At 37.3% G+C, this 15,374-nt stretch overlaps 1 protein-coding gene across 2 annotated transcripts in view; it reads left to right on the top strand.

Moving 5' to 3' along the window:
* GSL8 (glucan synthase-like 8) overlaps window positions 1-15,374 on the top strand; it is a 58,724-nt gene that overhangs the window by 22,751 nt on the left and 20,599 nt on the right. For both annotated transcript variants that reach the window (XM_011622908.3, XM_088856115.1), the window contains exons 14-29: window positions 1,424-1,516; window positions 1,660-1,762; window positions 1,900-2,023; window positions 2,166-2,355; window positions 2,484-2,536; window positions 4,454-4,514; window positions 4,656-4,737; window positions 6,508-6,557; window positions 6,727-6,813; window positions 6,961-7,046; window positions 7,188-7,215; window positions 13,743-13,840; window positions 13,962-14,043; window positions 14,167-14,336; window positions 14,483-14,603; window positions 15,220-15,317. In XM_011622908.3, coding sequence (XP_011621210.1) covers window positions 1,424-1,516; window positions 1,660-1,762; window positions 1,900-2,023; window positions 2,166-2,355; window positions 2,484-2,536; window positions 4,454-4,514; window positions 4,656-4,737; window positions 6,508-6,557; window positions 6,727-6,813; window positions 6,961-7,046; window positions 7,188-7,215; window positions 13,743-13,840; window positions 13,962-14,043; window positions 14,167-14,336; window positions 14,483-14,603; window positions 15,220-15,317 — 1,526 coding nt within the window. The remainder of the gene's footprint in view (window positions 1-1,423; window positions 1,517-1,659; window positions 1,763-1,899; window positions 2,024-2,165; window positions 2,356-2,483; window positions 2,537-4,453; window positions 4,515-4,655; window positions 4,738-6,507; window positions 6,558-6,726; window positions 6,814-6,960; window positions 7,047-7,187; window positions 7,216-13,742; window positions 13,841-13,961; window positions 14,044-14,166; window positions 14,337-14,482; window positions 14,604-15,219; window positions 15,318-15,374) is intronic.

A 15,374-nucleotide genomic window follows, 5' to 3' on the forward strand; every position in this document is an offset into this window, starting at 1 on the left:
GTAAAAACCTCATTGGAAACACCCCCTTCAAGAAGCTAAACTGCATGTACACGGGAACTCAATCCTTAGAGCACCCCGTGCTCTGGAAACAGTTGGAAATAGGCACAACTATTTTGAGACGTGTAACTTCACATTGTGGTCTAAAATATTCATTCTCAAGGAACATGATCTTAGGATTTGTGTTCTTTACAATTTTCCTACTTGTCTGATGTAATTTCACGATTTGCTTGTGTTTTGAGTTTTTCTCAGTGTTCGCACAATCAAACCGGAACGGTTAACCTGACATGGGAAAGCGGTTTAACTAGCCTAACCGGTAAATCGGCCGATTCAATTGTTCTAACTGGGCAAGTCTTGGGCGGTCAAAAAAGTATTAAAAAACATAAAAAAGATACAATTTTTTTTTATTAAAATATGAAAAGCATATAAAGATTGATTAAAACAAAACACATTCAAAGGAAGTTGAAAATTAATGAAACAATGGATTTTCAAGAATCGATTCGTGCCTACGGGTATTTTTTAAATTTTTTTAAAAAGATGGAAAAGTATAAAAGTAAGTATTAATGACCAAAACAATTTTTAATCTTTAACATAATGTAAAGAATATTAATTAATGCATTACAAACCAAATTCCTTATTTTTGAGAATTTATATAATTTTTTTTAAACACCCAAAACCGAAATTGGCCATTGGCCGGTTCCGATCTAACTAGGTGGTTACCGGTTAGATCGCCCGGTTTTTCCAACAGTGGTTTTTCTACAATTCACCTTTCACCTTGCTGGGGATCTTTTCTGTTATACGCTCTTTTTTGGAGATGTCTTTACATTTTGCTTTTTGTCTGTGGCCATTTCAGTTAAGCATAAGTGCTGTATTTGTTTGCTAAGAAAAGTCATTGAGTGATAATTCATATTGTTGTTTCTTTCTAAAGACGGGGCCTGTTTCCTGCTCTTATTCCTTTTATTAGGTAGTTTAATGGAAGGGGATTCACCTTTTTTCATGTTTGCGTGATAGTGGTAGTTAATGTATTTGGGACTTCTTTACAAACATGTCTTGTGTAATAAATGTTTTTGAAAAAAAATATTTGTTTTTGTTTTGTGTGTTATAAAGAACTAGTTTGCATGCAGACTTTCGAGTGCATTTGCTTAGTTATGGATTTACATCCTGACTTTTGGACTCTAGAGTGGGTTGCTCACCAGTTTGCTACTGCTTTATATGGCTGAATTTTTTATCAAAGTGCATCTAAATTGGGTAGCTTAGTTTGCAATTGTCTGCAACATGGCTAATGGCCTATGCAGAATTCCCCATGCATTTTACTTTGGTCAAATGTAATAGTACTTGTCATTCTGGACACGTCTACTTTTGTAAATTATTCATCCTATTTCTTTTTCTTTCTTTTTTGTTAATTTTTCTTCACTTTGTTGAACAGACTGGCAAAAGTAGCTTTGTAGAACACCGTACATTTCTTCATCTGTATCGCAGTTTTCACCGTATGTGGATTTTTTTGGCCTTAGCCTTCCAGGTTGGTACTTTTCCCATGTATCATTTTTCTTTTCTTTCTTCTTTCCTCTTGGAGTATCTATTTACAGCATTGAGCCATCCTTTTCCTTCTAGTGGATATTGATGTTTCTTATGGTTCTATTGGATCTTAATGGTGATACTCAGGCTTTGACAATTGTTGCTTTCAAAGATGGGCAATTCAACCGAGGTACTTTCTATGAGCTGCTTAGCATTGGATCGACATTCACTGTGATGTGCTTCATAGAGAGTATGTTTTTTTATTCAAAATCACTGAAAACTTCCCTTTTTCATTTGCAGACTATTACTTCGTTCTTATGTGATTTATGACTTCTTCCATATGTCTTCACCAGGAGGTGCACTTGCACTGACAAGTTTCGTATGCAGGTTGCTTAGATGTGATACTTATGTTTGGGGCTTATGCTACGGCTCCGGGTTTGGCTCTTTCAAGGCTGTTTTTAAGATTTTTTTGGTTTGGGAGCTGTTCTGGGCTTGTGACATACTTGTATATGTGAGTATGATTTTTTTATCTCTTTTTTTGAATGTTAGTGTCAATGTTTTATTTGTAAGTTACTCACGTTTCTGTTTATGTAGTTCCTTTGGAGCATTAAGTTTGCTTATGGGTTATGTTGTCTTGGAAAATTGAATTGCAGAAAGGTTATGGAAGAGAAAGATCAGCCCAACTCAAATTCATTCTATATTCGGCTTTACATTCTGTTGTTGGGGGTTTATGCTGCCACACGCCTCTTTCTTGCATTCTTACTTAAATTTCCAGCTTGTCACACTGTCTCTGATAAATGTGACCGATGGTCTTTCTTTCAATTTTTCAAGTGGCTGTATCAGGTTAGTGTTCTATAGGGTAGTGTTCGATATCTTCTTGAGCTTGCAACTGTGTTTGGTTTAATGCTATTCGATCCGAGCGTCTGGTCATGAAGCAATTTTCTCATCATAGTGAAAATCTTTGATGTCAGGAACGGTATTATGTTGGGCGTGGCCTTTATGAAAGGACAAGTGATTATTTGAGGTTGATATTCACTTTTAAATTGTCTCATTTCTCTAGCGTTCTTGGCAATCCCTTCCGATAACTGTTACTTGGTTTTTTTCTGTTTCATAACTTGTATCATGACATTAGCTTTTATCTTCAATTATTTCATTTGTTTTGATTATGGTGTTTTGCATCAAATTCTTGCTTTTTGCTGATTGCTGTCAATTTTCATTCTCTCAAAAGGGAAAAAATACTACTGGCTATTAACTAAAGAAAGAAATATAATCGCAAGGGAATAGATGTTAATGGTATAGCTCAATTGTTAGTTATGGATGAGGTTCTAGAACAGAAGATTAAATGGCAAACTTTATCATTAGCCAAAGAATCTGTTTTTTTATTGATATCCCTAAAATATGTTGAAAAGAAGCATATAAATTGCCAGCACACAATGACTGAGAGCATAGCAAGGTCTCATGCCATAGGGACTTTGATCAAGTTCTGGGAGAACTAGAAGACTTTCAATTCTTTTAGCATGACTATGTGGACTCACAAACTCCTAAAGTTGTTAAGAATGCCTCTAGCATCAGGGTTGAATGGAAACGGGCAAGAATTATCTCTTAGGCAGATAAGGACCTTGCTCTTACTTTTTCCATGCTCCCTTAGACTGCTTTGTAGGATGACATAAGGGGAAATGAAATTGAGTGGTGCAGTTTAAATCATCCTTTTAGTTTTCAAGGAAGGAATCCTGCTTGAGAAAGCTCCCATGGGTACTTTTCATGGATCCATTCTGTGGGCTAGTTAATTTTCTCCCTCCCTCAAAGATGATTGTCAAGAAGCTGGATTTATGGGGCTGGAAAGCTCTAAAGAGCGATTATCATTTACCAGTTCTTGATGATGTTTTTACCCCTTACTTAAGAAGCAAGAAGGTGGGTTATGGAGGTTGGATGAAGTATACCACTAGTGGCAACCTTTTGATCCTGTCGGAGGGGATGTTCCCACTGACAGTATGGATGTGAGAGTTGGATGCTTTAATGACTTTCGAATTGGAATATTCCTTCCCTTATTTTCCTGAATTTCTACTTTGAGCACGGAATTTATCTTCCATAGTAAGTGTTGGCTTGAATGTCGGGATGCAGGGGTGACAAGGTGAAATACTTTGGTTATGGTTCTGACTGTTTGTAGGACATATTCTTGGATTGGATATGTTTTGGAATGGTAGGTTTACAATTACCTTTACGGACTTCTTAGGGGGCCAAACATTTCATCAAATATGTGTTGATGGCATTGCTAAGTATACTGAAAGCTAAGGGTAATGAAAGCAAGCTTGAAGGACATCCAATTGGTGTTGGATGTTAACAGCTCATGTGGATGTGAGGGGGAAAGCACTGTAAATGGTCTCTTATGAGGAAAGGTTCTGGAGCATGGGAGGGATATTTCAAATTTGTGCACATCTCGTGGTATTGTTAGCTTGAAGCATGTGTGGTTGAAATGTTTTCTGAACGAGCTTGAGGGACATGACATAAAACTAAAAATGGCGAACGTACTACTTGAAAAAGACTGAATTCTAGGGGCTGTTTGAATGTGAGAAAAGCTGGTTGGGGCAAATACCTTGTATGTCCTGAATGTGAGGTTCAATGAATATTTTATGATGACCCATTTATGTGATGGTCATTGGTAGATTTAGTGTCGTTTGGTTGATAAAAATTTCCAAGTTTGCTTGTAGGGCTGAATGCTTTCAAGAATTAGGGTTTGTATCGTGCATTTTAGTGCATCTGGAAACAAAATACGGCGCATTCTTATGATACAAATTGTTACTTGGAAAAACTTTTTATTAGGAAAAAGTTGGCATTATTGATATGTTATGTTCTATATATCACAGTTCCAGTTTTTTTGTTGATTTAGTTTTATGACTTTCCATTGAAGTAAAATAGACGTCGTCTCTCTCTCAAAATGCAGATACTTGAGTTTTTGGTTGGTGATTTTTGTGTGCAAATTCACATTTACATATTTTCTCCAGGTAAGCAACAAGCTCTGTTTTACCTGAATGTTTTTCTTTTTCAGGATGTTGCGAATTGCTTTACAATATAAATTAATAAATTGTGAGTGGCTGGTTATGAGCAATTTGATTTCTGTTATTTATTTAATTTTTTTTGTGCAGATTCACCCGCTTGTAGGCCCAACCAAAATAATTGTAAATATCCCCAACTTGCCATACTCGTGGCATGATTTTGTGTCAAAGAGTAAGCATAATTTATTTGCTCCTTTTTTTATGGATTCTTAGGTTGTGAAAAATGAAACAATTTTCTTTGCATGAGCTGTCTGTTTAAATAATTGCAAGTAATGTGTATATTCTAGATAGTACATTGCAGAACATTGCTATTGAAATATCTGACACTCTACCTTGACGTAACAAATCAATCTGATGTGGGTTGAGAATTTTTTTTGCCTCTCTATTTGTTGGATGCCTCAGGTCATGTAGTTTAGGAATCCCTCTTTCTCTCTCCCATCTTTCTCTCTCTCTCTCTCTCTCTCTCTCTCTCTCTCTCTTCATTGAGTGCTTTGGGTAGCTGTTTTCAACTAAAGTTGAGAAGGTCAACTTCTCAATCTGTAAATGGGAATTGAGGAATATATATGACCCTTGTTGAACCTTGCACAATGTGGTTGGTCTATTATGATGACCAAGATATTTGACTACCCATCGTTTTTACGGAAATATGGCTATGTCCACTGGAGGAGGAGTTGTGGAATAATTTCAATGTAAAATTTATTTACTACCCATTTGCCATTTGGTTTTTGGGGCCTTTTGGATGAGACATGAGCTATTATGCTTGTGCTTCCATGCTGGAGTCTATGCTGATACTAGGCGATCTCAGAATTTTTGTTCGCCTGATGCCTGGGCACTCCAATTGTTGAAGGCAAATTTCTTAATGTGATTAGATGGGTCATCGGTGAGGAGGCCGTCTCATGCTACATTGATTCATTGTAACAGTAAAATTCTGGCTCTAAGTTTCCTTCAAAGATGTGCATAGGGGAGCCAATGATGCGGTTTACATGTTGGCTCAGATTGGGGTCTCCTGCATGGCTCTGAGCATGGGATTTTTTTCTTTCCGTTGATACACTTGTAAATGGACATATCATTATACTACTTTCTGTAGCGATAAGTTTTAACTATCAAAGGAAGAAATAGATAACATTTTGTCACATGTGCTGGTCCCCCTCTTCTTCCTCGTTCCCCATCTCTCTCTCTCTCTCGCTCTCTCGTTTGTTTAACGTTTTCAATTTCTCATCTGGCGAATGAGGTGGGATAAGATTTGTCATATACTCATATGTACTTAAGGTGTATATTTGTTGATGCTTTATTGTTCTTAGGAATTTCATAATAGAAAGCCTAGATTAGGAGTTACCTTATTGTTTTCTGAAGAAGTCCTAAATGTGATGCCTGGTCACATGTACTTTGGTATGGAAGTTTTTGCATGATACTGCAAGTGTGGGGTTGCTTGTTTCAGACCCTTTTAGAGTCCTTAGGAGGTCAGTCGTTCCATCGTTTCACATTTGACTACTTAAGATAATTTCTTTTCTTGTCCCTGTGATACTTTGGAATTTTACCCATTTCTTGAAGGCTGATTCCATTCCATTTTGAGTTATTCATTCAATCATCTATTGCATCTTTGTTTCCTTTTTCTTTAGGCATCTATTGGATTTTAATTTATGTTAATGCATAATGTGTTCCTTGTATGAAAAATTTTCTCTTGCTCTCTTCGAATTCCTAGGAATTTTTCTGCTATCTTGTCTATTTTGTATTTGTATCTTATGCTAGCAATTGGGAGTTCAGGATGTGACCAGATTGTTCATAACTTTTAGCTTATAATTTATTATTATTAATTTTTAATATGGTTTTAGCTTATAATTTATTGGTTAAAATATTACCTCTTTTTAGAAATCCTTGAGGGAATTGACAATATTTGCAGTTGACTTGTGTGCTATGTTGCTATGTTTTTATAATTTTGCAGACAATCATAATGCACTAACTATTGCTAGTCTTTGGGCACCAGTTGTGGCGGTGAGTACCTCGCTTTTCTATGTTTTCCTGTTCCTTGATGTGATTAATTGCAGACATGCTTCCAAAAAAAAAAAGAGGCTACATGATAACTGGTCATTACACACTTTTGTCCCGTAGTTTTCTTGTTAGGTCTTGATTCTTTGAATGAAACACTTGTTGACATTTGTAGATCTACATATTGGACATACACATATGGTACACACTTCTATCTGCTCTTGTTGGTGGCATTATTGGAGCTCGTGCTCGATTGGGGGAGGTATTTGCTGATTTTTCATCATTTATTCTTTCAAGGGTTTCTTAAGCATATTGATTTTTGTCTTATGATTGTTTGTTTTCCATTGTGGCTATCTGCTTAATTGGCTTTCTTAAGAGAACTATGTTTAACCTCATGGGTGGATTACAGATACGCTCCTTAGAAATGTTGCGGAAGCGTTTTGACAGCTTTCCTGAAGCGTTTGTGAGAAACCTTGTGTCTTCCAAATCAAAAAGGTGACTAATACCTAATACTCAAGTCAGGGTACAATTAGTGGTTTGTTATTTGCATCAAAGTATAGATGGTAATTTGTTAAACTTAGTTGGTTCTTATTTATATCACAACTGATATATACTCGGACTTTTCTGTTTTTGCAGGTTGCCTTTGGAGAGCTCTAACACTCAGGTAATTATTCTCAACATTTCTCTTTGGTATTCTTATCCTTTAGATCCATTTATGTGCCTCTGGACTATGTTAATTTTGAAGATGATCATGTAAATTCTTTTGTCTTTTTGTTTTACCTTGATTTTTGTGTAGAAACGTTATCTACATATTAGTGGGGAAGCTTTTAGTGATGAATGATGAACACAGTATTTAATATGTGCCATAAGTCTCGGAGCTTGCTTGAGAGAACTCAGCTTAGGTACAATCTTAATAGATTCCTTCCCCCCCCTCACTCTTCCCTTTCTTCCTCTCTCTCTCCCTCTCTCTCTCTCTCTCTCTCTCTCTAGTAGCAATGAGCATAGCAATTAGATTAATAGGGTGTTCGCTAGTGTATCATGGCTCAAAATTTGTCGTATTAATCGTGTTATGAGAATCACATTTATAGTTTCAAAAAGCGCTAGGTGAGTCCTAAGCGGCCTGGGGGGTCCAGGCTGCCCAGTGCCTAGGCGGGCGCCCAGAACCTAGGCGGCCCAGTTGAATCCAAAAAGGATTCTACAATTGTATATTGTATAAAATATAAGAATTAGGTATTTAGGGCATATCAAAATTCAAAGTATACTACACATTAGCATACACTCTATAAGCATAAGCATAAGTCTGTCCATATCCAATTAAAACTTAAAATTTACCAACCAAATTACCAACCCAAAGTTACCAAATACCAAACCAGAAGAACTACAAATCCACTAATCACAGTACACAACCAAGAGGAAGAAAACAAAAATGAATGTAATACTTGAAGACTCAATAGAATCTTCAATAGTTCAATCAATATTCGAACTTCAAAGTTGAATCATTATTCAACATTCGTCAGTCATCATTAGAAAAAGTAGGGTCAGCTGCGTTTGCATCATATTCATCGCCATCGGAGTCGTCACCCTCCTCCGTTTCTTATGAATCTACCTTTTCTTTCTCCTCTTCCTTCACCCTCGTTCCCTGTGCAGAAGATCTAGTGGCCCTAGAAGGGTCAACTGATGTCCCTGAAGCATCCATGATCATATCCCATTGTCAATCCTTTCTCGGCCTCCTCATCATCATCATCATCAACTAATCACTCCATGGCATTGTCTATATTTTTTGATCTGATAGGGTCTCTCTTATCTCTCTTAGCAAACCTGTCCTTCAAGAATCGATTATACTTGACATAGATTAGGTCATTTAGCCTCTTTGATTCAAGCCTGTTCATTCTCTTTGTATGAATCTAACAAAATCAAATGAAACTAATTAAAATCTATAGTTCATGTATTATTAATAGAATTATAAAACTTACCCTTACTACCTTCCCCCTTCAAAAGTAATCCAATTGCGCTCACAACCGGATGAAGAAGTGGTTAGGTTTAAGATCTGAATGGCCAACTTTTGTAAATTTGAAGAACTACACCCATGTTGGCTCTACCAATTGGCTGCAAAGATATAGAATAAACCATAAATAAATAATAGAATTATAAAAATGAAACTTGATTACTTTAACTTGATGAACTTAGGAATATATTATTACTACCTGGATCAATTTTGGCCATTTGCCTCATCGCCAGTGGACTCCCAAAGGACTTTAATAAGCACTTGTAATTTATCAGCTCATCAGTGCATATAATATCATGGATATCAGGATCAGGGACTAACACATCTACACACTTATTAAATTCGACCATAATTGTGTCATTTGTTTGTATATCCTTGTTAAGATAAAAAAAAGCTGGGTTCAAATAATAACCAATTGCATGCAATTGCGGATGTAGCTGCCTATCCTACTTCTGATCAATAATCTCCCAAACAGGCTTGTAGCGGTTCTCATCATCATCAAAATTTGGGCTTTCTCTATTTTGCTTTTCTCCATTGCCTCTTATATGTAGCCCATAGAAGCCTTGTCACAATCAACCATGTGAAGGACTTTGACAAGAGGAAAGAATACCTTAAGAGCGCCCTTCACCCCTCACCAAAAATCCTTAGAAACGATAATACTCTCGCCTTCTTTCCAACCTGATCCTTGGACCACTTGCATGCTCTCCAGTCATCCTAGGTAAACATCTGCCTCAACTGCACTCTTCTCGAATGTATGCTATCTAGGCAAAGTACCAAGTCGTAAATCTCGTGACCCCAGGCCTCACAATATCTTTCTTCTTTGTAAATCTACTCATCATGCTGAGGGTGAGATGTTGGCCATAAATGAAATTTGTAACTGACTTTGCCTTCTTCACTGCACCTGATATCTCGGTTAAACCGCCATGAGCCTCAAGCATGAGATCTATACAATGTGCTGCACATGGTGTTCAAAATATTCTAGGATAAACTATGCACAACAAATTAGCTGCAGCAACATTAGGAGCTGCATTGTCTGTGACAACCTGTACAACCCCAACCTTGTTGCTTCATTTCTCTATAACTTGGAATATGTAATGGGCATCATGGATATGATCAGAAGCATCAATAGACCTCAAAAAAACAGTCCGTAAAGGACAATTTACAAGCAAATTCATCTGACTTTTTATCTTCCTAGCACTCCAAGCATCAGTCATAATAGTAACCCCATATTGAGCCCATGCATCATTCATAACTTCTACAACTTCTTGTGACGCTCATTGCTTTATTCAAAAGAGGCTTTGAAAGCTCATATGGGGTTGGGGGTTTCATCTCAGGCCCAAATTGGCCAATTGCCTCTACTGTGACATAGAAGCTGCTTAGGCGACCGGTATTGAAAGGAATGCCCGCCTCATAAGACCATGTAGCAACATAATAAGCAACTCTATCTCTCTCTTCTCTCTTCATTCTATTTTCAATGGTGGTTTGCTTTTTTGTTTTCTCTCCTGCAACCTCAGGGTCAGATCGAGGCAAAAACTATCCATAGGGCCTCTAACCTGAGGCTTCTTACTCCCAGAACCGGAAGCAATTACAACTCCCTTTCCCTTCCCCTTAATAGTGAATTGTTCTACCTCTTGACATCTCTCCCCAATCCCATCCTCATCACTATCATCATCATCATCATAATTGACCCGAACCCCAGACTTAATCTCTGCTGTGGAGACAAATCTCTCATCTTTTTTTATTTTAACCGTACTAAAAAAATTGGTTATTTCCTCTTTAATACCATCAAGAGTCTTTTTACATGGGGCAACATCCCCCCTGATACCTGCAAGATGTTTCTTGAACCAGTTTATGCCCCTTTTGTATCATTCTCACAAAACATGTATCTTATGCAATTTTTATCATTAGGATTTGGGTTGTTGCCATATTTCCAATTAGGATCACCACTCCTATTAGATCTCGAAGAAGACATCTCAAAATAATATAACTTATTCAAGCAATAAAAAAATCACTTACTTTGATTGCTCAATCTCTAAATGTCCAAACTTTCACCTTATAGATGCTTCAAAGGAATCAAAATCGTCTAAAAAACCCCCAATAGATTTATAAAACATCAAAATTAAATCTCATATCAATGGGTGATGTTTTGATCAATTTCTCATAGCTTTGAGAAACCCTTCGATTCTAAAGAAATCATCAAAAACTTGTTTTTGGGGGGTTTTCTCTTTTTAAAATGGGCTCTAATGAGTTTTAGGTTTCAAATGAACCTAAAACCCCTATTTTTGGCCCCTTGGTATAAAAAAAGGGACACAAATAGCCCCCACTGAATACGTTTTTCGCCTCTGAGCAGGGTGCTGGACCTGCGTGGACGCCTAGGCGGTTTCTTGGGCGCCTAGGCTGGTGCCCAGGAACCCCTGCTTTTTTTGGGCACTTAGGCTTGGGCGATGCGCCCGATCCCGCAGATCCGTCGAGGCGGCCGTCCAGGTGCTGGGTGGTCTACTTTTTGAAATATCGATTACATTTTATGTATGTATTGGATCTATTTTTGAGCCACTCCTTCATGAGTGGAGCCTTTTTGTGGCGTGGAGATCTATTTAGTAGGTGCTCCTTTATGAGTGGATCCTTTTTGTGGGATGGCACTGTTGCTTCAAGAGCTGGTGTTTTCTTGGGTCTCTGCAAGAGTATTGGTAATTGATTCCTTGCTTGCCCCTTCTAATTTCTCTACCAATGCGTCATAGGTGCTTTTTGTGGTCTTTGTTGATTTCTTCAGATGGGTAGGATTCTCTTCTAGTTTGCCAAGAATCACTTTCAAATCAATAAATAAAACCTTCTAGCCAGTCATGAACTTGTGAAGAGTGTCTGAGAGAAATCTTTGTATTATCATGTGATTTGTCTCCTTTTGTAATGGATTTTGTCAAGTTTTTTGAAGCAACCAGGGGACACCTGAAAAGGTAAGGAAAAGAATAGAGGCAGAATGAAAAAAAGAAGATGGGGGAAGAAAAAGTGGTAGTGTTAGAAGAGTTCAGGGGTGCGAGGATACTTTTGATTCTCTAGGAAGTTCCTCTGTGCCTAGGCTTTTCAATCTACCTCGTCATTAACTTTTTTTAGTACATTGGGTTAGAGTTACGAGAAAAAATTTCCTCCATGGTCTTGGCTATTGAGCTATTCTACTGGATATTCCATCTTTCTATAGACTAATGTCATGATCCTAACCGAGTCAACTTCCACAATCAAGTACTGAAGAAAAGAAATGAAAACTGTGGAACTGTTGCAAGGATTTTTCCTCTCTACTTCCGCAGCATCACACATACTCCTTATGCCTATGAAGATCTTGAGACACTTTTTGTGTGTGAAGTAACGAGATCTTGAGAGTCATTCTGAAGCAGTCTCTACATTGATGTCAAATGGCCATAGATTCCCGTCAACGGTCGAAATTGAGTTTAGGTGGTTGTCTAATAGCTTGTCCAACATTACTCATAAATGTCCATTTGGTTGGTCACTTTGCTTTGGACTCTATTGAGACCTGAGAGTTGCCTTCAAACTTAAGTTTAGTTGGGTGAGAAATTGCTTACTGCATTGGGCTGTCGTTGGATGTCCATTTACGTAACAGGCCTTCTGATGCGTGTTTGTGATACTGAATGCATTCTGGACTCGTGTGGTTCACTTGTACCATTTTTTGCGAGCTATTGGATTTCGTATTGCCGTTATGGGCAATACTGTTTTATACATATAATTCTCATTTATTCTGTTGCTTTTACTTACTATCTATCCTGTGGTCTAGTGTTTTGGAGCTTTTGGGCTTACATCCTAGGTTGCAGGTTCCTTCATAGTTCTGAAGAGGGAGAAGAAGAGAAAGTAGCCTTTGGTCATGAACTGCTTTGCGCTAGTGCTCATTTGTATTAGGTTATTGTTACTGATTACTAATTTGTTCAATTATTGTTAATACAGCCGCATATTGAGGTTATATGAGTATTTTACTGTTTAGTGCTTTTCTTAGATTTACATCTTATATTCTTATGTGCACGTCTGTAGTTGATGCATGTATGTTTACATTGTTATGCATGTTTTACATTTGAAGAAGGAATTCTGTGTCTCCTAAATATTGTTTAAATACCTAAAGGACCTGGGTCTTACGCCATATTTGTTTTTCTTGCAGTGTTTGAAAATTCAGCCGCCCAGCCGCTTAGGTGGCTAATCGCCCAAAACGCCTAGGCGGAACCTAGGTGGGGCACCTAAGTGGCTTGTGTCTAGGTGCCCGCCTCGGCAGGCAAAGTGCTGCCTAGGCGTCGCCTTGATGCAGGTTGCCGAGGGTGGAAAAATGCCCTCGGCTATGGTAAAAATATTAATTTTCCCCACCTAAAAAGGGGGGGAAAAGGTTGTGGGGGACATTCTAAACCCCCAAAACCAAATCCATACTATCTAGAGAGAGAAAAACCTCTATTTTGTGGTTCATCGAAAGATTGATAAATTTTCAATTTTTTTGATTTCTTCCGAAATCAAAGGCAATCCTTCGTGGTAGTTTTGGGAGCTTCTAGTGGTCAATAGTGAGGAGTTTGGTGATCGAATAGGCGAGGTTTGGGCCGACATTTTCATTTTGATAGTTTTAGAGCATTATGCTATTATGATTTTTGAATAAGGGTTGTGATGGTTTTTACTATAATTTATTATGTTTTGAATCATCTGATATTTTTTTACTGTTTTTTACCTTATGTGATATATTTACATGTTTATGGTTGATAGATTTATTTATATTCACTTTTGGACGATGAAATTGGTCCTATATCGAATTCTTTTATGAATAATTGGTTCTTATTTTGTACAATGTGTGATGTTTTGATATCCTATTAGTTTTGTTTTACATTTTTGATATTTTTATATAGTTGTAGATGGAACATTTGCCAATTTGGACTTATATTTTGTGAATATTCATAAACTTTGGATGAAATTGATATTTTGTGAATATTTGATATCCAAAACCAAATTTTATAAAGATGTTAATTAATAAATAATAATTATATTATAAATTATATCTTAATTCTTTTGTGAGTAGTCCCTACCCGTCCCTGTTCCTAGGTGGGCGCTTGGCCGCCAGTCCCCCAAAACACCTAGGCACCCGCCTGTGCTTTCCTAAACATTGTGATTTATAAATGGTTCTTAAAGCATACTAAATGACTGGTTTACTTCAGGATTCACCATTCATAAACAAGATCCATGCAGCCAAGTTCTCTCCTTTTTGGAATGAGATTATTAAAAGTTTGCGTGAAGAAGATTACATCAGTAACAGGTAATTCATGCATCTAATTATAAAGAGACCTAAGTGTTTTGGGGTCATATTGATCTGGATTCTACTAGTTTGGTTGTGAAGTACTTATATTGCTGTTGTTTCAATGCTTTTGTGTTTTAAGGGAAATGGACTTGCTTCTTGTTCCTAGCAATTCTGGAAGCTTGAGGCTTGTTCAGTGGCCATTGTTTCTATTATGCAGCAAGGTAAATCCGTTGCAACTTCCTCATTCTTTCGATGAATATAAATTTCTTAATAGCATGAAACTCATTGGGATCACAATTCTATCTCTGAGCCTATCTTTTGAACTTGATTTTTGGCATTTCCAGATTTTTATGGCAATAGATTTAGCGGTTGATAGCAAGGAGTCTAGACTCACTCAGTTGGAACTTTGGCATAGAATCTCGAGAGATGAATACATGGCATATGCTGTCAAGGAGTGCTACTTCAGCATAGAAAAAATCTTGCTATCGCTTGTAGATGGTGAAGGGAGACTCTGGTAAAAATATTTGTTCTTTAGATTTGTGGCTTCTCAAAGGTGCCATTGTATTAATATTTCTGGACATTTTCTTTCTGTGGCCCTTGAGCATGTGGGCTATACTTGAAGAGTTTCGTGCTGATTTTCTTGTTTCTTCTTGAATTTAGGGTTGAGAGGCTTTATCGTGAAATCAATGGAAGTATTGCAGATGGTTCAATTCTTGTGAACTTAAGGCTTACAAAGCTTCCATTGGTTGTGTCGAGATTTACTGCACTGACGGGACTCCTTGTAAGTCTTATGTTACTTTCAATGTGAGACTGTAAAATTATTTGGATGCATAGAAATAATATTTGACCTTCACCTTGTGTATTATCTGGGGTAAAATTCTATGTTAAGACATAAGACGTAAAGTGCTTGGGTTCTTCTATCTTGCCTTTAGCTGTTACTCAAGGGATGTGTCGAACGGCTGTAGTATTCATGTTTGCTGACCAGTAGCTTCAGAGAGACTTGTAGATCAACAGACACACACCCTTTTGCATAGTTTGTTCACCTAAGCAGCTCATGCAAGAGCTGATCGTGTTATCTCAACCTTAACCAAAATGAGGTGGGTGTAACATGGGCACATCGAGATTGTCAAGACTTGGCTACTTAACTCGATAGTTCGAGAATAGCCTCATAAGTCTTCTGAATCAGTCTGGTCTGTGTTCTTTATAAAGTTTTTCCGATGGATAAAAGCTTTGATGTAAATGTAGAAAAAGAAATCTATATATGTTTTATGAAGATGACGTATGAAGAGCTTGTTCTACATAATTATCACAGGCTTCTACTTGTAAAATTAGATTATTGTTTGGATGACAGATAATAATTCCTTTGAGGAATGACACAAGAGCTTCTTTCTTTGCAGGTACGGAACAAAACTCCTGAGCTTGCAAGTGGGGTTAGTAAAGCTGTTTATGAACTTTATGATGTTGTTATTCATGACCTCCTTTCAGATAGTTTGAGGTACGTGAGATAAGCTTACTTAATGGTTCAATAAGGTTTTTTTTTTTTCTGGACGTG

Source organism: Amborella trichopoda, chromosome 13, assembly GCF_054954075.1.
Source record: "Amborella trichopoda isolate Santa Cruz 75 chromosome 13, AtrichopodaSantaCruz75HAP2 v2.0, whole genome shotgun sequence".
NCBI lineage: Eukaryota > Viridiplantae > Streptophyta > Magnoliopsida > Amborellales > Amborellaceae > Amborella > Amborella trichopoda.